Source organism: Oncorhynchus tshawytscha, linkage group LG07 (assembly GCF_018296145.1).
Source record: "Oncorhynchus tshawytscha isolate Ot180627B linkage group LG07, Otsh_v2.0, whole genome shotgun sequence".
In the NCBI taxonomy this organism is placed as follows: Eukaryota; Metazoa; Chordata; class Actinopteri; order Salmoniformes; family Salmonidae; genus Oncorhynchus; species Oncorhynchus tshawytscha.
Window position 1 is genome coordinate 62848640 of NC_056435.1, and position 25221 is coordinate 62873860.

Here is a 25221-nt window from a genome sequence, read left to right on the forward strand (position 1 = left end):
GAATCGACTGGCTATGTATTTTAAGAAGCTACATCATCTCCATAAACTGATTTCTTGAACCAGTGTAACCGGAGTGGTTGTCAATCAGCTTGATAGTTCCTATCCCATCCCCCTTCATCTCGTTTTCTTTCTCCCCATATTCCCTCTGTTATCGGCAGGGGTCGCATGGCATTCAGTATGGAAAAGAGTAGTCGAACTATATAACTCCAAGTGAACGCATGGATCAACACTTCTACATGACAAAGCGGACATGGAGTGAGCGCGCCGCTGGAAAATAGAAACAGACGAACGTTTTGGGAGATAGCCAATCTAGTTCTATCTTTTTACATTGACCTTGGGTTGTTGTAAACAATTACAACGTTTGTTCATGTATAGTTGCTGAAACATCTATATTTTTCACTCAAAGTTAACTTTACGCGTATTTTTCCTTCTGCGAACACAAATAGATATAGCCTATTTATCCATAGAGCATCATCGCAGAAGCTTGATAGTGCTGAAGTGAGAACACCAGCGGATGTGAGGAGATAGTGTTTTTATAGACTCAACCCCCTTTTCTTTCAATCATTCTCTTTCTTTTTGTTTGGTCCAACAATAGAGAGAGAGAGAGAAATAGGGAGAGAGAGAGAGAGAGTCACAGGCATTGGACCTGCTTTTATGCCGTCAGTCTTGCGGACCCTGAGATGGACGTGAGATTTTATCCAGCACCCCCTTCAAGCGTGGGCTCATGTACATTACCAACTGATTCAAGTTGCCTGACCTCTTTGGACTATTATCACTGCAACAAGGTAATTACTATTAACTACTAACTACTTAGGCTGTAGACTACATTTAGATAAGAAAGTTGCATTCCTTTCTTAGTTGCGCAAATTTGTTGCATGCGGCTATTCTGCATTTGTCATCCTTGCATATTGATAACAATAGTGCCAAATATGACTACCTGAAATATAACTCATGACATGCATCGCAAAGGCTACAGCTTTCAAAGAGCATTTCATAATTGAGATGGGTACATTTATCGAAACTTTCCTGCATTTTTGTAGAATTCAGACTCAAGCTCCGCAGTAACTCTTTGGAAGTTGACAACCTCTTTAACCTGGAGATGTCTCCTTAAAAGGTGTATCGCTATTATGAGCAATTTGACAAACATTTCACTGCAATGGGTATGTAAATTGTAGGTATGCTATAGGCGCGGTGCTGTAGATCCCATGCAGAAGTAATGGTGAGCACCATGCATGTCCTGTCCAGTGCAGATAGCCTCAAAGTATTCGATCAAATACGGACGTAATTACGCACAGTTTTCTGGGTTTACTGTCTACTGTAAACTCAGAATTATCGCGATATTACGCCCAAATCGGTCCCTGCAGAAGAACACTAAATATATAATTATTTTATTTCATGACGTACTACACAATAGTTTAATAACTGCATTCACCACAATGGTAAAAATAACAATAATTCAAACCAAAGCCACTCCGCATAATAACTTATTTAAACATAATCTAGTTTTTCAGTTAGGTTCCCCCGTAAAAAGTCGCCGTGTCACATGTATTTTATCAGACACATATGGTCATGTTTTTAAGGATGTTACAGAATTGCAGGACTATTAATTCCAATACACCTGCAACGCATATTAGACATAATAAGAAAAGCCTAATGATACACAATGGGCATTCACTTCAACGAGCCCAGCATTTACATGAATAATCAGTCCATAGGGTAGGCTAGCTTTTACTTATAGCCCATGGTACCGTAGCCTACTAACACACTATGTGAATGTATACTAGCATCTATTCATCCTTTATCTCAGTTAATCATATATGTGTATGGATGCATGATATCCACGACAATGAATAATGTTTGATTGGAGCAGAAATGTGAACTCTCCTGATTAGATTATTGCCCGTGGGATAAAAACTGCACCTGTCGGCAAAGTTTCGTTTAACAGTTATTGGGTGGAGGGAAGCTAAAAAAACCTCACAATACCATTGAAGCTAAACATTTATGTGTCGCTATTTTCATCCCACTCGGCTAATATCGTAATATGAAACATATGGATGGACGAAAATGTACGCATGGCAAACCAATCACGCCTTTTACAGCCTATACCGCATCGAGCTCTTTTAACCTACATTTTTCCTAACATCTTGAACATTTTAAAAACATTCCTCCTCATGTTCATTTTCAATCTAGATTCGAATTTATCGTGGGTACATTACTTATGTCTGCTTTGTTATATGATCACGTTGCAAACAGTTAAAATGTGCCCGCCTGGGAATTTCTAGTGCGCCCTGCAATATATATATATGTGTATTGCTAATATATGTATTGCTAACAGAAATAACTACAAGTAATAAAATACCACGGACTAATGTTTTTAAATGCCTTAATTTTGGGATTAGATTGCTCAATTATGACACAAGAAGTAGTCCGACATATTTTGAATAAATACAGTACGTACTCACTGGGCACAGACGTCAATTCAATGTCTATTCCATGTTGGTTCAACGTACAGTACATGGTAATGACGTGAAAACAACGCTGATTCAACCAGCGTGTGCCCAGTGGGTACTACTATGCAGAAACAGTGGCAATCACACTACTGCCACATATTGTCTAGTACGCGTTATGTTAGTGAGATTTCCTCAGTCAAACACAAAGCATTATCAGATCTCCGATCTTCTCAAACCTGAAACATGTATGCATAAAGCCCGAAAATAGTTTATTTGCCAATCTTTAATTAGGCCCAATGATCTTATTTAGGCTATACAATATACGTAGAGCTACGGCTGGCACAATTACTGTTAATGTCTTTTTTAAAATTTTATATTTGTTCTAGTGAATATTTATTACGGAGACCGCGGCCATTTGGCTGGCCAATTACCGTCATCCAAAATCCCCCCAAATTCCATGATGTGACAGCCCTATGTGGGACAGCCCTATATCATGTTGGATATTATGGAAGCACCTTATTACTCAACTCTTTATATAAACTACATCAAGATAAGAGAGAAATGAAAAAAAGTGTTGTTTATATTGAAGCCTGGTGGTTCAGAGGCATCAGGATTTTATTTATCCATTATGTCCAGCACCAGTTGACACTTTATCGAATCTGGCTGCCTGTCAATGCTATGCTCAAGGTAAAAGTTATGTAAACATTTTGTCGGCTACGTGCTCCAGGAGAGTGGATGATATAACTGAAATGTGTTTTATTAGCATATATCTGTCTATGATAGCTGTTCTTAGATTATAAATTAAAACCTTGGGTATAAAATATGTCTTTAATCGCTTTGCACTGTCACACACTTGTAAGTAGTTCAAGATCGAATGTGGATTGCTTTCTCATGACTTGGGCCCCTGGCTTTGAATGCAAATTTACCATCATGATTCAATGAACTCTTGTTTGCACTAATGTTGCCAAGTTCGGTAAGAGGAGATGCTGGATGCATAGACAGCATCACACAGCCTTGTTGTTACTAACTTGAAGTGTGTCCACACTGCACATTGACATACCATCTGTGGCACCGTCACAGTGCACCAAAACAAATGCAATCGTATGCTGCCTTTTTTTATGACAGTTCATTTTTGCATCAATCTTATATCACCAATGAAACTGTAGATGTGTGCTGTCTATGACACTATCCCTGAAAATTTGGGAGCTGTATATAATTGGCCCTCCTAACAATGACTGATGCAATCTTGTACAGTGTTGCTGTTTGAACCAGAAGTGGCTTACATGGAAACAGGGCCATGCAGTATAAACAGCTTGTAGGCTACTTCCTGTGCTAGCTAACGTGCTAAAGTGCTAAAGTGAGACGACTGCATTTCCTGCTGGTTCAGTGTAAACGAGACCTCTGGTAAAATGGCATACACACCAGAAGCCGTAATAGGGTTAATAATGCCAGGAACTTACAGGATGTATAAAATGCAGGGGCAGTTTTATCATTGGAATGTGATACAAAACGAAGCAACAGCGTGCTTTAGGACCATGTGGACCCCTCTGCGCGGTCGGGTCGGCTGTTTGGAGTGTTTTTCCCAACTGGATAAAAAAAAAAAATCTAATAATATTATGTCCCCTGTACCACTTCTAAATCAAAAGTTGCGCCCCTGGTAAAATGTATTAGCTAAATCGGGCTGGATGTTTGGGTTTGTGATCAGTGAATTTCGTGGATCTGGATTGACAAGCCATATCAAGAGCTCTCATGGATAGAGTCAGTGTAATGTATGGACATCTTGATGAAGAGGGCACATCTTCTCCTCCACAAATACATAATGGGGCAGGTTCCCGGTCACAGATCAAGTAAAAATATTTTATTTAACTCAGCAAGTCAGTTAATAAAAACAAATTCTTATTTACAATGATGGCCAAACCCAGACGACGCTGGGTCAATTGTGCACCGTCCTATGGCATTCCCAATCACAGCCAGATGTGATTCAGCCTGGATTTGAACCGGACTAAACTGGACTAAAAAAAGCAAGCTCAATGGGGAATCTCCATTGAAAATGCTTTGTCCGGGAATTCACTCTGACATCCTGCATACTTCAGGTAGAGGCGCATTTAATGATGCCATTTCTAAACAACACATACATGTATGCATGTACTGTATGTTTATAGTGGAACATTGAATGTATTAAGTAGACCTACGTTTAAAGACCATGTCTAGTAACTATTTATACTCTATCATAAACCCAATGTAGAACAACCCAAGCATCATCCTGACATCACACAATACACTATGAACAGTAGTAATGTTTACATGTCAAAGGGAGGGGGGGGTAGCACATCTACATCACAAAGTGACCAGTCAAAAACACTGAACATCATTACTTCTATTCATTCTGATATTAACTCTCTGGGCCCATGCCTCTTCAACTCTCTCCAAGTGGCATTGTCCTGCATAGTCTGCGTCTCCAATGGCATAATATTCTCTATATAGTGCACTACTTTTGACTGGGGTCCATAGGGTCCCCCATATGGCTCTGGTCTAAAGTAGTGCACTATATTGGGAATAGGGTTCTATAGGGCCCTGGTCTAAAGTAGTGCACTATATAGGGAATAGTGTTCTATAGGGCTCTGGTCTAAAGTAGGGCACTATATATGGAACATGGTTCTATAGGGCTCTGGTCTAAAGTAGTGCACTATATAGAGAGTAGGGTGCCATTTGGAATGCACATGTTGACTCTGCAATTGGCCATGAGTCATCCTCACTTTTAGCCACAGATATTCTCTCTCTCTCTCTCTCTCTCTCTCTCTCTCTCTCTCTCTCTCTCTCTCTCTCTCTCTCTCTCTCAATGAGAGTGGGTGTATTGTTGGTTCAGTATAGCTCCGTACACTAGGCGCATACCAGCACTAAAGGGACACTACTTCTTCATGTTTGGTTGAGAGACGTTTTGTCAAATTCATTATGACTTGTGCATGTCATTTTAATTATTAGATTGGTTGGAAATATATAGTGAAAGGTGTGGTGTACTATACATATTTGCACTACGTAAGTATACAGTACAATGTTTACAAAAAGTACATATCTCTGTTAGTCTGAAGCTACATTTATGCATGTCATGCATTTTTAATTGGTGTTATGCCTCAAGGCAAGATTACATTTTTTTATTTAACCAGGCAAGTCAGTCAAGAACAAATTCTTATTTACAATGACAGCCTACAAGGGAACAGTGCGTTAACTGCCTTGTTCAGGGGAAGAACAACAGATTTTTACTTTGTCAGCTTGGGGTTTCAATCCAGCAACCTTTCGGTTACTGGCCCAACACTCTAACCACTAGGCTACCTGCCGTCCCATCTATGGTGAATATGATTTAATGGGAGTAAGCCTCAGGTGTACAATGTTTCCACTGTTTCCGCCATACACCATACCTGCATGTACACTCTTAAATCCACACAATCAGAACTGCCCTGATTAAGGCTGCCTTCCCTTTTACCAATTAGCCACGACAAGGTACTCAATGTTTTTTGAGTATCGATCAAACACTTCTTACAAATTGGCTAGTTACAAAACTATTCATCGCCCTATTTTAGTTTGGGACGTTCCAATTTCACCCATATTAAAAGATTGATGGAATAGTCCAAAGTATGACCATGGTGTGGGTGGCCTTTCTCATGTTTAATCTCACAGAATGTGTTATTTTTTGCACTTCTCTCTCGTAACATGACCTTAACACATTCACCTTCATACATTTTGCTGACAGGTGAATCCGAGGCAGCACTGCTATTCTCCCTGGAAAAGCATTAACCCATGTATACTCTAAAGAAGGGATTTTTTTATTGACAGATGGTCAGGGGGGCGGAACATACTTACAAATCATTTGTAAACTGCAAATTGACCACAAGTAGCACAAAAATATTCTATATTTTCCTGAAACATAATCCATTGAACCTGGCTTACATTTGTATACAGTCATATATACCTCTCTATTATGCGTGGATTACTTTGGAACAGATTTACAAAATTAAAATAATTGGAGCTGATTTGAAGGTACTTTTACAGTCTTATAATACAATCCCCTGCCAGTTGGGGAACGCTGCCGTAACGAGAAGGAATGGCAGGCAGCGGAGACACACACACACACACACACACACACACACACACACACACACACACACACACACACACACACACACACACACACACACACACACACACTGCAGCTCCACTGGTACGGTAGTACATCAACAGGGCACTGTACATCACAATCAACCTAAACCATCTCAAAAATACAAAATTAGATATTCACTGTAAAAAGTTTCATTTGCAAGTACTTCGCTGGATGTACAGTACATACATGTTCTGTACAAGTTTGATTGGTTGGTGGTACCACTTCCTGCTATTAATCACGCATTCCTCCATGTGACCGAGCCTCTCTTTATTTACGTCGCCGGCAGCGGCAATGTCAAAAGGTCATGAGGAAAAATCAGGTAGCCTGGAGCTGATTACATCTCTGAGTTAATGATAAGTACGGAGTCATTCTCTAGGGGAAGTTGAGCTGAAATTGCCTTCCACACAGCGACTGCACTATTACGTTAGAAAATGATTTCTAACCAGCCTCCCCTCATCGTCGTTGTATGACTTATTTATTAAAAACACAAGAACAAATAGCAAGGAGAGGCAACGGAGAACTGCGATCAAAGCAGTTTCCTAAAAAATATTTTATGCATTTTAAGTGAGTTAAAAGTATTTTCCCGACGATAGCAAAGTATCAGTTTACGGTGGAGAGATGGTTAGGTCAACGGGATCTTCATATTTTTCACATAATTTGAACAGGCAAAAAAGAAGACCTCTAAAATGAACAAACCTGACTTTATTTTGATGCTGTGCCCGTGGTGACCTGATTTCCTGCCTTTATAGACCTACCTGGCATATTCCTAGAGTCACAGACAGTGGTTGTAACTGTGACTAGGCCATTTACTGTGAAAGGCTGCTGGCTCTATATATAATAGGAGACGGATCCAGTAATACCTGCAGTAAATAAGAACCCGGGTCCTCAGGGATTGAGCCTGGACTCCAGTTTAACCTGCAGAAGAAAGAGCCTCACAGACACAATCCCACAGCTCTCCATGCTCGAGCCCTTACACATGAGTCTCATGGTATCGCTAAAAGAAGGGTTGACAGTTTATGAAGTTTAATGTAAAAGTTGTCTAAAAATAGATGAAATAGTTTAGTTTATCACCTGCATCCAAATTAGATGAATGTCTGTTTGCTGTTGGTAATAGTGTGACGTATACCAGTGTATATTGTAATTGTAGTACTATCTTTATATCAATAGCTTCAGCCATTTTTTATCAACATGATGTTTCTTTCTTTATTAATTAGAATGAATTACAATTGAAAATGTAATGCATTAAGATCAATTTACATAGATCATTGAAATCATTTGCATGCATAATCATCACAGTAAGTGAGTCATAGTCACATTCTGTAACAATAGAAGAAATGAAAGGTCGACATGGTGATTTGTGCTGGAGCCGCAGTATGCTTACCCCTCACAAAGTCATGTTAACTCTCATTATTGTCAGTGCTGTTCAAGCACACAATGTAGCGCCCACCTCCGGTTCTGGAAGTGTTGGGGGGCTTGCTTCCTCCCCTCTTCCCCTTCCCCCCTAGAGCAGCGTGGTTTGTCAGAGCGCTTAAAACGATACCTCTATCTCTCTCTCTCCCTCTCTCTCTTCCCTCTCTTAAGCCACTTTATATTCAGTTTCTTGATTGTTTCGGGGGGGTGAGGAGGGTAAGGGGTTTTGAGGGGTGTGTGGGGAGGGGGCCCTCTATTTTTCAGCCACCGTGTCTTTAATGTCACTCAGCGATGTGGAAACCAAAATGAGCTTTGCCACCAGATGTGTTCCAGCCCAGATAGTGACTTGAAAGACAAACGTTTATTGTTTTAGTGCACTTGGTGTGGTTCAAACCCAAACTGCATGAAATGCTGATTGATGGATCTGAATAAAAGAAGGAGAGAGAGAAAGTGAGTGAGCGAGAGAGAGAGAGAGAATCTGCTCTGTGCGACTTAACCGTTTCCTCGCTGCATTGAGGAGGAAAACCCCTGACAGCATTTCACAGCAAGAGATATTCACAGGTTCAGCCCTTTGTTTTCAGCATACCTACGTACCTTTCGAAAAACAAAAACCTTTCTCTAACAAGGTTTGAAAGTTCTTTCAGGTTTAAAGGCAAAAAATATGGAAATCCTATAGAACAGCACTGAAAATGACCGTATCTACGAAGGAGCTGATCGTGGACTACAGGAAACAGAGAGCCAAGCACTCACCCATCCACATCTACAGGGCTGTTGTGGAATTGGCCGAGAGCTTCAAGTTCCTCTGTGTCCACATCACTAAGGAACTATCATGGTCCAAACACACCAACACAGTCGTGAAGAGGGCACAACAACACCTCTTCCCCCTCAGGAGGCTGAAAAGATTTGGCATGGGCCCTCAGTTCTACAGCTGCACCACTGAGAGCATCTTGCCTGGCTGCATCACCACTACGTATGGCAACTGTTTGGCATCCGACCGCAAGGCGCTACAGAGGGTAGTGCATCACTCCCTGCCATCCATGACCTCTATACCAGGCGGTGTCAGAGGAAGGCCCTAACATTTTCAAAGACTCCAGCCACCCAAGTCATAGACTGTTCTCTCTCCTAGCACACAGTAAGCGGTACCGATGCACCAAGTCTGGAATCAACAGGACCCTGAACAGCTTCTACCCCCAAGCTATAAGACTCCTAAACAGTTAGTTAAATAGTTAATCAATAGTTACTCGTAATATCTGAATTGACCCTTTTTGCACTAACTCGTTTGACTCACCACATACACTGATGTTATTGTTTATTATGTATCCCGTTGTCTAGTCACTTTATCCCTACCGATATGTACATATCTACCTCAATTACCCCGTACCCCTGCACACGGACTCGGTACTGGTACCCTGTGCATATAGTCTAGTTGACATTACTCATTGTGTATTTATTCCTTGTGTTGTTATTATTATTATATAATTGTTTTTACTATTTCTTTTTTTTCTCCTCCTCATTGTTAGGAAGGGTCCGTAAGTAAGCAATTCACTGTTAGTCTACACCTGTTGTTTACAAAGCATGTGACGAATACAATATGATATGATTTATGAAATCTGGAAATATATTTGTTGCTCCAAAGCAACATGGTGATACATTGTGGTCAGTGACGTTCAATATCATCCACATGCTTGCTTGCGGCTTTCACTTTTGACTCTTGGTCAAACCTTTAGTTATGTTTGCTCGGGGAGATGCAACGTCCATGCAATCTGCATCATAAATATGATGATATCTTAAATACCTTTTCGTTGCTCCGTTGGTTTTTCAACAACAATCCACCCATTGACCATAGTAATATAACCATTGAATGCATCAACTGTGTATGTGAAGTGTTGACCTAGTTCAGTGACACTGCCTCTGCTTTCCAGCCCGTCCTAGTATGCAATCAACACTCTATTCAAGACACAGTAGGATTAGCACAGAAACATATCAGTAAATCATGCGTTCCAGACAGGGCTTGTCAACACATTCTGACACACACCACTCAGCATCTACCTCCGCATTCCAACCTATTTCTGTTTTCGCATCACGTTCCAGGAAAGGAAGAACACAGTGGCTGGTCTAGTCTCATAGCTACATTTTCTTAAAGGCCCCCCTGAATTAAATGGTTGGTGGTTGGTGATTGCTTGCTACAGGCAGGAAATGAAACATCGAAAGAGAGGAAAGAAGAAAAGCAGGACATTTCATGGAGACTTGACAGGTCAGAGTGGTAAAAGTTTGACACGGTCTGGACACGGCTGATACTGTATCTACTGGGGATTATCAAGACCAAGTAGTTATTAGTTCAGTCTGATGAAAAGAGAGGCCACTGACAAATATTGCATTCCAAATGGAACCCTATTTCCTATATAGTGCACTACTTTTGACCAGGGGCTCAATAGGGCTCTGGTCAAAAGTAGTGCACTAAATAGGGAATAGAATGCCATTTGGAATGCAAGTCCCAATTCCAGGGCCAAACAACGAGGAAATAATTTGCAGAAAACTCGTAGAATTCTTTGAGACCGCCTTTGTTTCTCCTTGGCTGTCCCGTCGATGCTCCCTCCACTGAACCTCCACTGGATCTCCAGTAAACCTCCCCTGCCTCTCCACTGAACCTCCACTAAACCTCCACTAAACCTCCCCTGCCTCTCCACTGATTCTCCACTAAACCTCCCCTGCCTCTCCACTAAACCTCCAGTAAACCTCCCCTGCCTCTCCACTGAACCTCCACTAAACCTCCACTAATCCTCCCCTGCCTCTCCACTGAACCTCCACTAAACCTCCACTAAACCTCCCCTGCCTCTCCACTGAAACTCCACTAAACCTCCACTAAACCTCCCCTTGCCTCTCTACTGAACCTCCACTAAACCTGCCCTGCCTCTCCACTGACTCTCCACTAAACCTCCACTAAATCTCCCATGCCTCTCTACTGAACCTCCACTAAACCCCCCCTGCCTCTCCACTAAATCTCCACTGAACCTCCACTGAACCTCCACTGAACCTCCACTGGATCTCCACTGAACCTCCCCTGCCTCTCCACTGAACCTCCACTGGACCTTCCCTGCCTCTCCACTGAACCTCCACTGGACCTCCACTAAACCTCCCCTGCCTCTCCACTGAACCTCCACTGAACCTCCACTGAACCTCCCCTGCCTCTCCACTGAACCTCCACTGAACCTCCCCTGCCTCTCCACTGAACCTCCACTGGACCTTCCCTGCCTCTCCACTGAACCTCCACTAAACCTCCCCTGCCTCTCCACTGAACCTCCACTGGACCTTGCCTGCCTCTCCAACTTCATCACAAGCTGACTGAGACTTTCAATCTCCATCATTGACATTTTTTTGGTTTGTTGTTTTACATTTTATACATTTTATGCGCTTTGACATTATTTGAAAAGCCCTATACATGTAAAATGCATATACAGTATCAGTCAAAAGTTTGGACACACCTACTCATTCAAGGCTTTTTCTTGATTTTTTACTATTTTCTACATTGTAGAATAATAATGAGGACAGCAAAACTATGAAATAACACATATGGAATCATGTAGTAACCAAAACGTGTTTAACAAATCTAAATCTATGTTAGATTTTAACCACCCTTTGTCTTGAAGACAGCTTTGCACACTCTTGGCATTCTCTCAACCAGCTTCACCTGGAATGCTTTCCCAATAGTATTGAAGGAGTTCCCATATATGCTGAGCACTTGTTGGCTGCTTTTCCTTCACTTTGCGTTCCACCTCATTCCAAACCATCTCAATTGGGTTGAGGTCCAGTGATTGTGGAGGCCAGGTAATCAGATGCAGCACTCCATCACTCTCCTTAATGGTCAACTAGCCCTTGAGCCTGGAGGTGTGTTTTGGGTCATTGTCCTGTTGAAAAACAAATGATAGTCCCACTAAGCGCAAACCAGATGGGATGGCATATCGCTGCAGAATGCTATGGTAGCCATGCTCGTTAAGTGTGCCTTGAATTCTAAATAAATCACTGACAGTGTCACCAGCAAAGCACCCCCACACCATCACACCTCCTCCTCTATGCTTCACGGTGGGAACCACTCATGCAGAGATCATCCGTTCACCTACTCTGTGTCTCACAAAGACACGGCGGTTGGAACCAAAAATCTCTCATTTGGAGTCATCAGACCAAGGACAAATTTCCACCGGTCTAATGTCCGTTGGTCGTGTTTCTTTGCCCAAGCAAGTCTCTTCATCTTATTGCTGTCCTTTAGTAGTGGTTTCTTTGCAGCAATTCAACCATGAAGGCCTGATTCACACAGTCTCCTCTGAACACTTGATGTTGATATGTGTCTGTTACTTGAACTCTTTGAAGCATTTTTTTGGGCTGCAATTTCTGAGGCTATACCTCTGGGTCTTCCTTTCCTGTTGCGGTCCTCATGAGAGCCAGTTTCATCATAACGCTTGATGGTTTTTGCGACTGCACTTGAAGAAACTTTTAAAGTTCTTGACATTTTCCATATTGACTGACCTTCATGTCTTAAAGTAATGATGGACTGCCATTTCCCTTTGCTAATTTGAGCTGTTATTGCTATAATATGGACTTGGTCTTTTACCAAATAGGGCAATCTTCTGTACACCAATCCTACCTTGTCACAACACAACTGATTGGATCAAACGCATTAAGAAGGAAAGACATTTCACAAATTCACTTTTAACAAGGCACACCTCCTAATTTAAATGCATTCCAGGTAACTACCTCATGAAGCTGGTTGAGAGAATGCCAAGAGTGTGCAAAACTATCATTAATGCAAAGGGTGGCTACCAGTATTTTGATTTGTTTAACACTTTTTTTGGTTATTATATGATTCCATATGTGTCATTTCATAGTTTTGATGTCTTCACTATTATTCTACAATATAGAAAATAGTCAAAATAAAGAAAAACCCTTGAGTGAGTAGGTGTGTCCAAACTTTTGACTGGTACTGTATGTATGCATGTATGTATTATAAGACCAAGCGCCATCTCCCTCTGGGCTGGGAGTGTGTTAGCGGTTAGGCTATGAGCAACAGCTGATACTGACCAGATTTCTCCCCAAACATTTTCGTTGTGTTACTGTATATGTGTCTTTGTGAGAGGAGGCAGCTGTTTGTGTCCTTTACCATCTCACAGGAAAGTCAGAGAGATTCTAGGGGTCCTATATTCCACAGGATAAATGTGTAGAAAAGCGCTAAACAAACTGTCGGCTGAATGGGAAAATGCAGCTGTCGGGTTTATTAAGAGTGGGTCGGCGAGGAAAGCAGTTGTCTTAGCTTCCTGTGCAAACACACAGTGGAGATGGCTGGCCTTACTAAGTGCCTTTGGGCCTGGTTGAGTACACACACAGACCCTTTCAGAATCCCCCTATTGCAGATGAAGCTTTTCTGATGAAAGATAATTCTGTAGAAGGCACAATAAATTGTACAGTACATTTCCATGAAGATTCATTTCTCATGTTTTTGACTCTGTAAATTGATTGTCATTTTCTTATTCAGAGCGACATACAGGAACAATTAGGGTCAAGTGTCTTGCTCAAGGACACATCTAGACAGCGCAGGGTTTCGAACCAGGAACCTTGCAGATACTAGCCCAACACTCTGTTTTGTAATCTCAAGCTCACCCAAAACATTTTTCTTCAATAAGGAACAATGAGTTGTATTGCTAATATCACTGTGTTGGGGTTCCAGTCTTACAGTAAGCTTCTGCTCTCTGTGTTTCCCATCCTGTTATTAAGATTGCCAAATAAGCCAGGGGCCACGTCGGTTTGGTCCTCTGCCACGTCTCCATGCCTAGTGTGTGCCAAGTGTATGGTTTTCCTGCCTATATATTACTCAGAGTATTACTGTGCCTTCAGGCAGGCTCAGTTAAAGCGTAATTTGCATATTTTAGTTTGTTTAAACTTTACCGTCTTGTCTTCATTATTTTGTCCCTAAAACTCTACATTGATATTGAGTTGATATTACTGCTTGTTTTTATGTCCTCCTCTTATTGGCAGGAATGAGATGTGTCGGTGTCGCCCGAGAGGGAGTATGTTTGCAATGCAAACAAGGCATGGCTCTCTGGTTGCAGGTTTCATTTCATCCCTGACACAAAGGCTTTGGCATTTGGCTCTGCTCTCTGAGAACACTGGAAGATTGTATGGGCACACCTCTCTGAGAACGCTGACAGATTGTATGGGCACACCTCTCTGAGAACGCTGACAGATTGTATGGGCACCTCTCTCTGAGAACGCTGACAGATTGTATGGGCACACCTCTGAGAACGCTGACAGATTGTATGGGCACACCTCTCTGAGAACGCTGACAGATTGAATGGGCACACCTCTCTGAGAACGCTAACAGATTGTATGGGCACGCTGACAGATTGTCTCTCTGAGAACTGACAGATTGTATGGGCACACCTCTCTGAGAACGCTGACAGATTATATGGGCACCTCTCTCTGAGAACGCTGACAGATTGTATGGGCACACCTCTCTGAGAACGCTGACAGATTGTATGGGCACGCCTCTCTCTGAGAACGCTGACAGATTGTATGGGCACACCTCTCCTCTCTGAGAACGCTGACAGATTATATGGGCACACTCTCTGAGAACGCTGACAGATTGTATGGGCACACCTCTGAGAACACTCTGATGGGCACACCTCTCTGAGCTGACAGATTGTATGGGCACACTCTCTCTGAGAACACTGACAGATTGTATGGACACACCTCTCTGACAGATTGTAACTCTCTGAGCTGACAGATTGTATGGGCACACCTCTCTGAGAACACTGACAGATTGTATGGGCACACCTCTCTGAGAACGCTGACAGATTATATGGGCACACCTCTCTGGCACTGACAGATTGTATGGGCACACCTCTCTGAGAACGCTGACAGATTGTATGGGCACACCTCTCTGAGAACGCTGACAGATTGTATGGGCACACCTCTCTGAGAACGCTGACAGATTGTATGGGTGCACCTCTCTGAGAACGCTGACAGATTGCATGGGCACACCTCTCTGAGAACGCTGACAGATTGTATGGGCACACTGCTCTGAGAACACTGACAGATTGTATGGGTACACTGCTCTGAGAACACTGACAGATTGTATGGGCACACTGCTCTGAGAACACTGACAGATTGTATGGGCACACCTCTCTGAGAACGCTGACAGATTGTATGGGCACACTGCTCTGAGAACACTGACAGATTGTATGGGCACACTGCTCTGAGAACGCTGACAGATTGTATGGGCACCTCTCTCTGAGAACGCTGACAGATTGTATGGGCACACCTCTCTGAGAACACTGACAGATTGTATGGGCACACCTCTCTGAGAACGCTGACAGATTTGTATGGGCACACCTCTCTGAGAACGCTGACAGATTGTATGGGCACACTGCTCTGAGAACACTGACAGATTGTATGGGCACACTGCTCTGAGAACGCTGACAGATTGTATGGGCACCTCTCTCTGAGAACGCTGACAGATTGTATGGGCACACCTCTCTGAGAACACTGACAGATTGTATGGGCACACCTCTCTGAGAACGCTGACAATTTGTATGGGCACACCTCTCTGAGAACGCTGACAGATTGTATGGGCACACCTCTCTGAGAACACTGACAGATTGTATGGGCACACCTCTCTGAGAACACTGACAGATTGTATGGGCACACCTCTCTGAGAACGCTGACAGATTGTATGGGTACACCTCTCTGAGAACACTGACAGAGTTTGTAATTGTGTTTATTTAAAAGCAGCTTTATTGTATCACATACAGTACCAGTCAAAAGTTTGGTCACACCTACTCATTCAAGAGTTTTTCTTTGTTTTTCGTATTTTCTACATTGTAGAATAAACTATGAAACTCAAAACTATGAAATAACACATATGGAGTCATGTCGTATCCAAAAAAGTGTTAAACAAATCAAAATGTATTTTATTTGAGATTCTTCAAAGTAGCCACCATTTGCCTTGATGACAGCTTTGTCGAAAAAAAGTAAAAATAAAGAAAAACCCTGGAATGAGTAGGAGTGTCCCAACCTTTGACTGGTACTGTAGATCGTTAGTAATAATGACTATTCTTGCTATCTGTAAGTAGATTTGCTGTCTTCTTCTTTTCTTTGCAACACGTTGCTTGCAGGAAACAACTACACCCCATTCAAATAAGAGTGTGAAAACAGCTAGAGGGTGACTGATATTATGCCAGATACTTAAATTGCCTCAGGACCCGATGCTGAGGAGCACATAGCCGTCGGATGATACATGCCTGCAATGCCATAATTGCCTATTTGTAGAATGGAGGGACTGTGAGCAGTTAAAAATAGTTGGAGGGACTATTAACGCTTTGCCAGCCAGTATGCTCATTTAAACATTCCTTTGATGTTTCTTCAGGGAGATCAGATCAATCCAAAGTCTTGTCCCACTTTATGGCTCAGCAATGATGGAAAAGGCACTGGCAGATGAAGTACTGAGAGGAATGTTTTGAATAGTGAATTTAGGTTGTTTTCTACCCGTCAAGGGGTCAGTGTGAGTGATGTGAGTGAATACAGTAATTCCTTTCACTTCTTGGCTATAATTAAACTTTTTCTCCTGGCTCCTTACGCTGTTGTCCCCCCCCCTGCCTGCTATCTTCTGTAGTAGAACCAGAGGACTCAGATGAGAATCATTTGAAATGTTTGCTTTTTTGGATGTGAGCCCCTGCTGTACAAACTATACCCAGAATAAATAGTAGTAACCTTTGGTCAGATTTTCAAAAAGCTTTCATTGACACCAGACTCTTTTAATCAGGCGGGTTTTGGCAAGACATGTCTGTTCATAGGAGCAACACTTTAATAATATTTTAATTGAGTTCAAAGGAAGTTAATCAGAACATACTGATGAAGTTACAAATTGGCTAAAACAGGTTTATTAGACTCTGCCGTGCACTGTAATTTTTTATTTATGATTATTTTTTATTTAACCTTTATTTAACTAGGCAAATCAGTTAAGAATAAATTCTTATTTACAATGACGGCCTACCAAAAGGCAAAAGGCCTCCTGCGGGGACGGGGGCCTGGGATAAAAAAAATAAAAAATAAATACAATATGAATATAGGACAAAACACACATCACAACAAGAGAGACAGCACAACACTACATACAAATAGACCTAAGACAACAGCATAGCAAGGCAGCAACACATGACAACACAGCATGGCAGCAAAACAACATGGTAGCAAAACAATATGGTAGCAGCATAAAACATGGTACAAACATTATTGGGCACAGACAACAACACAAAGGGCAAGAAGGTAGAGACAACAATACATCACGCAAAGCAGTCACAACTGTCAGTGAGAGTGTCCATGATTGAGTCTTTCAATGAAGAGATTGAGATAAAATTGTCCAGTTTGTGTGTTTGTTTCAACTCTTTCCAGTCGCTAGCTGCAGCGAATTGAAAAGATGAGCGACCCAGGGATGTGTGTGATTTGGGGACCTTTAACAGAATGTGACTGGCAAAACGGGTGTATGTGGAGGATGAGGGCTACAGTCGATATCTCAGATAGGGGGGAGTGAGGCCTAAGGGTTTTATAAATAAGCATCAACCAGTGGGGCTTGCAACACGTATACAGAGATGACCAGTTTACAGAGGAGTATAGAGTGCAGTGATGTGTCCTATAAGGACCATTGTGGTAAATCTGATGGCCGAATGGTAAAGAACATCTAGCCACTCGAGAACACCCTTACCTGCTGATCTATAAATTATGTTTCCATAGTCTAGCATGGATGGTCATCTGAATCAGGGTTAGTTTGGCAGCTGGGGTGAAAGAGGAGCGATTACGATAGAGGAAACCAAGTCTAGATTTAACTTTAGCCTGTAGCTTTGATATGTGCTGAGAGAAGGACAGTGTACCGTCTAGCCATACTTGTAGTACTTGTATGAGGTGACTACCTCAAGCTCTAAACCCTCAGAGGTAGTAATAACACCTATGGGAGGAGTGGCATTCTTCTTACCAAACCACGTGACCTTTGTTTTGGAGGTGTTCGGGGCAAGGTTAAGGGTAGAGAAAGCTTGTTGGACATAAAGAAAGCTTTGTTGTAGAGCATTTAACACAAAATCAGCAGCTGAGTATAAGACTGTATCATCTGCATATAAATGGATGAGAGAGCTTCCTACTGCTTGAGCTATGTTGTTGATGTAAATTGAGAAGAGCATTGGGCCGAGGATCGAGCCTTGGAGTACTCCCTTGGTGACAGGCAGTGGCTGAGACAGCAGATTTTCTGACTTTATATACAGCACTCTTTGAGAGAGGTAGTTAGCAAACCAGCCCAAAGACCCATCAGAGACACCAATACTCCATTGGCCAAGTCAATAAAAATAGCAGCACAATATTGCTTAAAATCAAGGGCAATGGTGACATCCCTGAGGACCTTTAAGGTTACAGTGACACGTCCATAACCTGAGCGGAAACCAGATTGCATACCCAAGAGAATACTATACACATCAAGAAAGCCAGTCAGTTGATTATTGACAAGTTTTTCCAACACTTTTGATAAACAGGGCAAAATAGAAATAGGCCTATAACAGTTAGGATCAGCTTGATCTCCCCTTTAAATAAAGGACGAACTGTGGCTGCCTTCCAAGCAATGGGAACCTCCCAAGAAAGGAGAGACAGATTAAAAAGGTTGGAGATAGGCTTAGAGATTATAGGGGCAGCAACCTTAAAGAAGAAAGGGTCTAAACCATCTCACCAAGATGTTTTTTTGGGGTCAAGTTTAAGAAGCACCTTTAGCACCTCGGACTCAGTGACTGTCTGCAGGGAGAAACTTTGTAGCGGGAAGGGGAAAAAGAGGGAGAAGCATCGGGGATACTCCCTTTAGAGGGGGTGGGAGATGAGAAAATGTTGGATGGGCAAGGAGGCATGGCTGAGTCAAATGGGAATCCTGACTTAATGAAGTGGTGATTAACGAGCTCAACCATGGGCTTATTGTCAGTAACAACCACATCATTAACATTAAGGGACATGGGCAGCTGTGAGGAGGAAGGTTTATTCCCCAGGTCTTTAACCGTTTTCCACAACTTCTTGGGGTTAGACCCACAGAGAGAGAACTGCTCCTTAAAGTAACTAACTTTGGCCTTCCGGATAGTCTGATTGCACTTATTTCTCATTTGCCGAACGATAGCCACTCAGCCTGAATATACTGTACGTGTGCCGGGCCTTTCGCCGAATGCTATTCTTGAGGTGGATTAACTCTGCAAAATCACGGTCGAACCAGGGGCTGAATGTGTTTTTAATTCTCATTTTCTTTATGGGGCGTGTTTGTTAACAATACTCACAAAAAAATATAAAAAAGAAGGTCCAAGCGTCTACGACAGAGAGAATCAAGCTGATCCTATACCATTTTACAGAGGCCAGTTCTGAAAGGAAGGCTTGCTCAAGCGTCTATGACAAATCAGGACAGGTCGTTTCACTGAGCAGCCATTACGAACACAGGCTGTAAAACAGTGATCACAAAAGGTCATTACAAAAAACACCATTCGGATACCTATCAGGATTATTTGTGAGGGTAGCCTTTTCTGGGTGTTTGGAGTCATACCTTGTGAGATTGGTAATCATCTGAGAAAGATTTAGGAAGTCCCATTGCTTTAGGTCTTTGTCAGGTGGTTTAAGCATGTCCCAGTGTAGGTCACCAAGCAGGTCAAATTCAGACTTAGTGTAAGGTGCCAGGAAAGAGCTTAGGGCAGGTAGGGTACAGGCCGGTGATGATGGAGGACGATAGCACCCAGCAACAGTCAAAAAAGAGCTATTTGAAAGTTTAATGCTTAAAACAAGCAAATCTAATTGTTTGGGGACAGAGTTGTAGGTTAGTTGGTATGTAATTGAGCTGTAGGTTAGTTGGTATGTAGTTGAGCTGTAGGTTAGTTGGTATGTAGTTGAGCTGTAGGTTAGTTGGTATGTAGTTGAGCTGTAGGTTAGTTGGTATGTAGTTGAGCTGTAGGTTAGTTGGTATGTAGTTGAGTTGTAGGTTAGTTGGTATGTAGTTGAGCTGTAGGTTAGTTGGTATGTAGTTGAGCTGTAGGTTAGTTGGTATGTAGTTGAGTTGTAGGTTAGTTGGTATGTAGTTGAGCTGTAGGTTAGTTGGTATGTAGTTGAGCTGTAGGTTAGTTGGTATGTAGTTGAGCTGTAGGTTAGTTGGTATGTAGTTGAGCTGTAGGTTAGTTGGTATGTAGTTGAGCTGTAGGTTAGTTGGTATGTAGTTGAGCTGTAGGTTAGTTGGTATGTAGTTGAGCTGTAGGTTAGTTGGTATGTAGTTGAGTTGTAGGTTAGTTGGTATGTAGTTGAGCTGTAGGTTAGTTGGTATGTAGTTGAGTTGTAGGTTAGTTGGTATGTAGTTGAGCTGTAGGTTAGTTGGTATGTAGTTGAGTTGTAGGTTAGTTGGTATGTAGTTGAGCTGTAGGTTAGTTGGTATGTAGTTGAGTTGTAGGTTAGTTGGTATGTAGTTGAGCTGTAGGTTAGTTGGTATGTAGTTGAGCTGTAGGTTAGTTGGTATGTAGTTGAGCTGTAGGTTAGTTGGTATGTAGTTGAGCTGTAGGTTAGTTGGTATGTAGTTGAGCTGTAGGTTAGTTGGTATGTAGTTGAGCTGTAGGTTAGTTGGTATGTAGTTGAGTTGTAGGTTAGCTGGTATGTAGTTGAGCTATAGGTTAGTTGGTATGTAGTTGAGCTGTAGGTTAGTTGGTATGTAGTTGATCTGTAGGTTAGTTGTCATGTAGTTGTACCCTGTTAAAATCCCCTCAGGGCAGTTTAAAATGAGAATGTGTAAAGTACCCTGTTAAAATTCCCTCAGGGCAGTTTAAAATGAGAATGTGTAAAGTACCCTGTTAAAATCCCCTCAGGGCAGTTTAAAATGAGAATGTGTAAAGTACCCTGTTAAAATCCTCTCAGGGCAGTTTAAAATGAGAATGAGTTAAAATCCCCTCAGGGCAGTTTAAAATGAGAATGTGTAAAGTACCCTGTTAAAATCCCCTCAGGGCAGTTTAAAATGAGAATGTGTAAAGTACCCTGTTAAAATCCCCTCAGGGCAGTTTAAAATGAGAATGTGTAAAGTACCCTGTTAAAATCCCCTCAGGGCAGTTTAAAATGAGAATGTGTAAAGTACCCTGTTAAAATCCCCTCAGGGCAGTTTAAAATGAGAATGTGTAAAGTACCCTGTTAAAATCCCCTCAGGGCAGTTTAAAATGAGAATGTGTAAAGTACCCTGTTAAATTCCCCTCAGGGCAGTTTAAAATGAGAATGTGTAAAGTACCCTGTTAAAATCCCCTCAGGGCAGTTTAAAATGAGAATGTGTAAAGTACCCTGTTAAAATCCCCTCAGGGCAGTTTAACATGAGAATGTGTAAAGTACCCTGTTAAAATCCCCTCAGGGCAGTTTAAAATGAGAATGTGTAAAGTACCCTGTTAAAATCCCCTCAGGGCAGTTTAACATGAGAATGTGTAAAGTACCCTGTTAAAATCCCCTCAGGGCAGTTTAACATGTATAATACAGTTGCATTGTACACTTTACATGCGTTTCAAGATGAGTTATCCTCCGCAGCCTCCCCTTTAACATTTCAGAGGTATGCCGCTTTTCAAGCGTGGATTCCCTGTAATCTATTTTTTTTTTGTATTATTGATGTGTCGTTGAGTTACTGTATACACTGTAAATTTGGTTTTGAAGCATTTATTTTTAGCCATACCATATTGGAAATGGTGAGTAAGAAAAAAGCCACTATTATAATGTATATAGAGTCACATGTAAACCCTAGCTCTGGCAAGCCTGTGTAGCTGTAGACTACATTGTGAAGCTAGAATAGAGCTAGAGCTGTCAGTGCTAACAGACTGCATTCACTGGAACTCCCACTGTTAACAAAGTAGTCATTGCAGCATGCTAATAAATGTCACAAAGTAGACAGTTCTACCACGTTATTTCAACGTAGCGACAAACTGGATGACAAAAAAACAAACTGGGTCACTCATAGTAACAGAGGCCTTTGACTAAAAGTATAGCCCTGGTTCAACAAGAACACTATGACCATATCTATAGGGTGTCTGGAACTCAGCAATAATACTATGGCCATATCTATATGGTGTCTGGAACTCAGCAATAACACTATGACCATATCTATAGGGTGTCTGGAACTCAACAATAACACTATGACCATGTCTATAGGGTGTCTGGAACTCAGCAATAACACTATGGCCATATCTATAGGGTGTCTGGAACTCAGCAATAAGACTATGGCCATATCTACAGGGTGTCTGGAACTCAGCAATAAGACTATGGCCATATCTATAGGGTGTCTGGAACTCAACAATAACACTATGACCATATCTATAGGGTGTCTGGAACTCAGCAATAATACTATGGCCATATCTATATGGTGTCTGGAACTCAGCAATAACACTATGACCATATCTATAGGGTGTCTGGAACTCAACAATAACACTATGACCATATCTATAGGGTGTCTGGAACTCAGCAATAAGACTATGGCCATATCTACAGGGTGTCTGGAACTCAGCAATAAGACTATGGCCATATCTATAGGGTGTCTGGAACTCAGCAATAAGACTATGACCATATCTATAGGGTGTCTGGAACTCAGCAATAAGACTATGACCATATCTATAGGGTGTCTGGAACTCAGCCATATCAATAACACTATGACCATATCTATAGGGTGTCTGGAACTCAGCAATAAGACTATGGCCATATCTATAGGGTGTCTGGAACTCAGCAATAAGACTATGGCCATATCTATAGGGTGTCTGGAACTCAGCAATAACACTATGACCATATCTATAGGGTGTCTGGAACTCAGCAATAACACTATGACCATATCTATAGGGTGTCTGGAACTCAGCAATAACACTATGACCATATCTATAGGGTGTCTGGAACTCAGCAATAACACTATGACCATATCTATAGGGTGTCTGGAACTCAGCAATAACACTATGACCATATCTATAGGGTGTCTGGAACTCAGCAATAACACTATGACCATATCTATAGGGTGTCTGGAACTCAGCAATAACACTATGACCATATCTATAGGGTGTCTGGAACTCAGCAATAACACTATGACCATATCTACAGGGTGTCTGGAACTCAGCAATAACACTATGACCATATCTATAGGGTGTCTGGAACTCAGCAATAACACTATGACCATATCTATAGGGTGTCTGGAACTCAGCAATAACACTATGACCATATCTATAGGGTGTCTGGAACTCAGCAATAAACTATGACCATATCTATAGGGTATGACCATATCTATAGGGTGTCTGGAACTCAGCAATAACACTATGACCATATCTATAGGGTGTCTGGAACTCAGACCATATCAATAACACTATGACCATATCTATAGGGTGTCTGGAACTCAGCAATAACACTATGACCATATCTATAGGGTGTCTGGAACTCAGCAATAACACTATGACCATATCTATAGGGTGTCTGGAACTCAGCAATAACACTATGACCATATCTACAGGGTGTGTCTGACCATATCTAAGGGTGTCTGTAATTCAACTTAACAAGAACACTGGCTTTGTCATTATGGGGTATTGTGTGTAGATTGATGGGGGGGGGGACATTTGAATCCCTTTTAGAATAAGACTGTAATGTAATAAAATGTGGAACAATTATTTTAGTCTAAATACTTTTGGAATGCACTGCACTGCACAGTATGTGCTCTTCGGAAGACCAATGGCATCCTTTCTTCATTTGATGTGAGCTTGTTTCAGACGCTAGGATTCCGTCCAATTGGCGACAGACTTTCATGGAAATATTCTAAAATCTGTATCAAAACAATATGCGCATTTTCCCAACAGAGATGTTTCCATCAAATGAACTTGTTGCGGATGAAAATCTGTGCGTGCACATAAAATTACTTTTGATGTTAAAATCCCATGTAAAATCCCACATTGCCTTGCGTTTTTTGTTTTATCAACATTTTTTACAAATTTGCTGTTTCCATCAGGCCTTTCGTGCCATTTTTTAAAAATCGGACATGTACTTTAGGCTCATATAAAGGTTGGATGGAAATCTGGTTAGAGATATGTTCAAATGTTTCCTGGTGGTTTTGTGGCTATTTATATTCCAGAGTCTGTACATTTTCACTTCAGGTTTTTCAATCATTTCGAGGCAATGTATAAAATAGCATGCGCAATTCAAGGCACTTTGTGGTGTGAAAATGACCTCATAATGACATTAAAAGGAACCGAGAGGCCCCTGTAGATTAATATTCACATACATGTTAAATACAGAGTGTTTTTGCAGAAGACATTAAAATCACCTCGGAAATGTACACTTCTGCAAATGGATCAAGTCGAGACATTCTTTCCGAATCACCTGACATGCTGCAATAATAGCTTTTACTTGTTCATGTCCCGTCAAATCAACTTCTACTCCTCCAGTGCTATTTTAGTGTTGGTCACTGAGTTGTCAGCAGAGAAAATACAACTCCTCTATGTTGCTGAGAAATTACATGCTCAGAGAGTACATGAAATTATACGTCAGGCAGAGTAAATCCATCATTAAGATATTAGTTATTTGTAAAACACATATTGAACTGAACCCACGAATGAGGCGAAATGAGAGTTGAGGGTAATAGAACATAGTTAGTTGATTCTCCTTTTTCACTCATTTTCAGAATCCTTTTTTTTAATCAATGGTGTATCTTTTGGAGCTGTTGACTAAAATGCTTCTGTTTTATTGTTAATTAGAACAGAAAGTGGCTTCGGCGTTACAGATAACATACAGCGTCTTTCTCTGTGTTCGTGGGAGATTCACAGGCAAGAGTAATCTAACATCCATTTGGCAAAGCCTGCAATGTGAAGGAAAAAGCTGTGTATCAGTGGAACTACTGTTTCTCTTCTCCCTCAATGGGGCTGTGCTGATAGGGCGAACGGAAAGCTTCCATGCCAACAAGCCTTTGGGGTATAGAGTGAGTGCCATGACGCTTTCATGTCGTTGCCTTCTATGCTAAAGACAACTTCACATCTCAATAAGCGATTTTTGGCCAAAAATGCTCACGCAAAGACTGAATGTGAAGGGTGTAGGGTTGCAATAATGTTAGACATTTTACATTAACATTTTAGTTATTTAGCAGACGCTATTATCCAAAGCGACTTACAGTTAGTGCATTCATCTTAT

General features: G+C 41.6%; 1 protein-coding gene across 4 annotated transcripts in view; it reads left to right on the forward strand.

The window, feature by feature from the left end:
- Positions 1–226: 226 nt before the first annotated feature.
- The window catches only part of LOC112255020 (TOX high mobility group box family member 2), a 216266-nt gene continuing 191271 nt past the window's right edge, over positions 227–25221 (forward strand). For 3 of the 4 annotated variants that reach the window (XM_042324812.1, XM_042324809.1, XM_042324810.1), the window contains exon 1: positions 227–785. In XM_042324812.1, the coding sequence (XP_042180746.1) occupies positions 681–785 (105 nt within the window). In that variant the 5' untranslated portion in view covers positions 227–680. The remainder of the gene's footprint in view (positions 786–25221) is intronic. The other variant, XM_042324811.1, reaches the window with a different exon arrangement.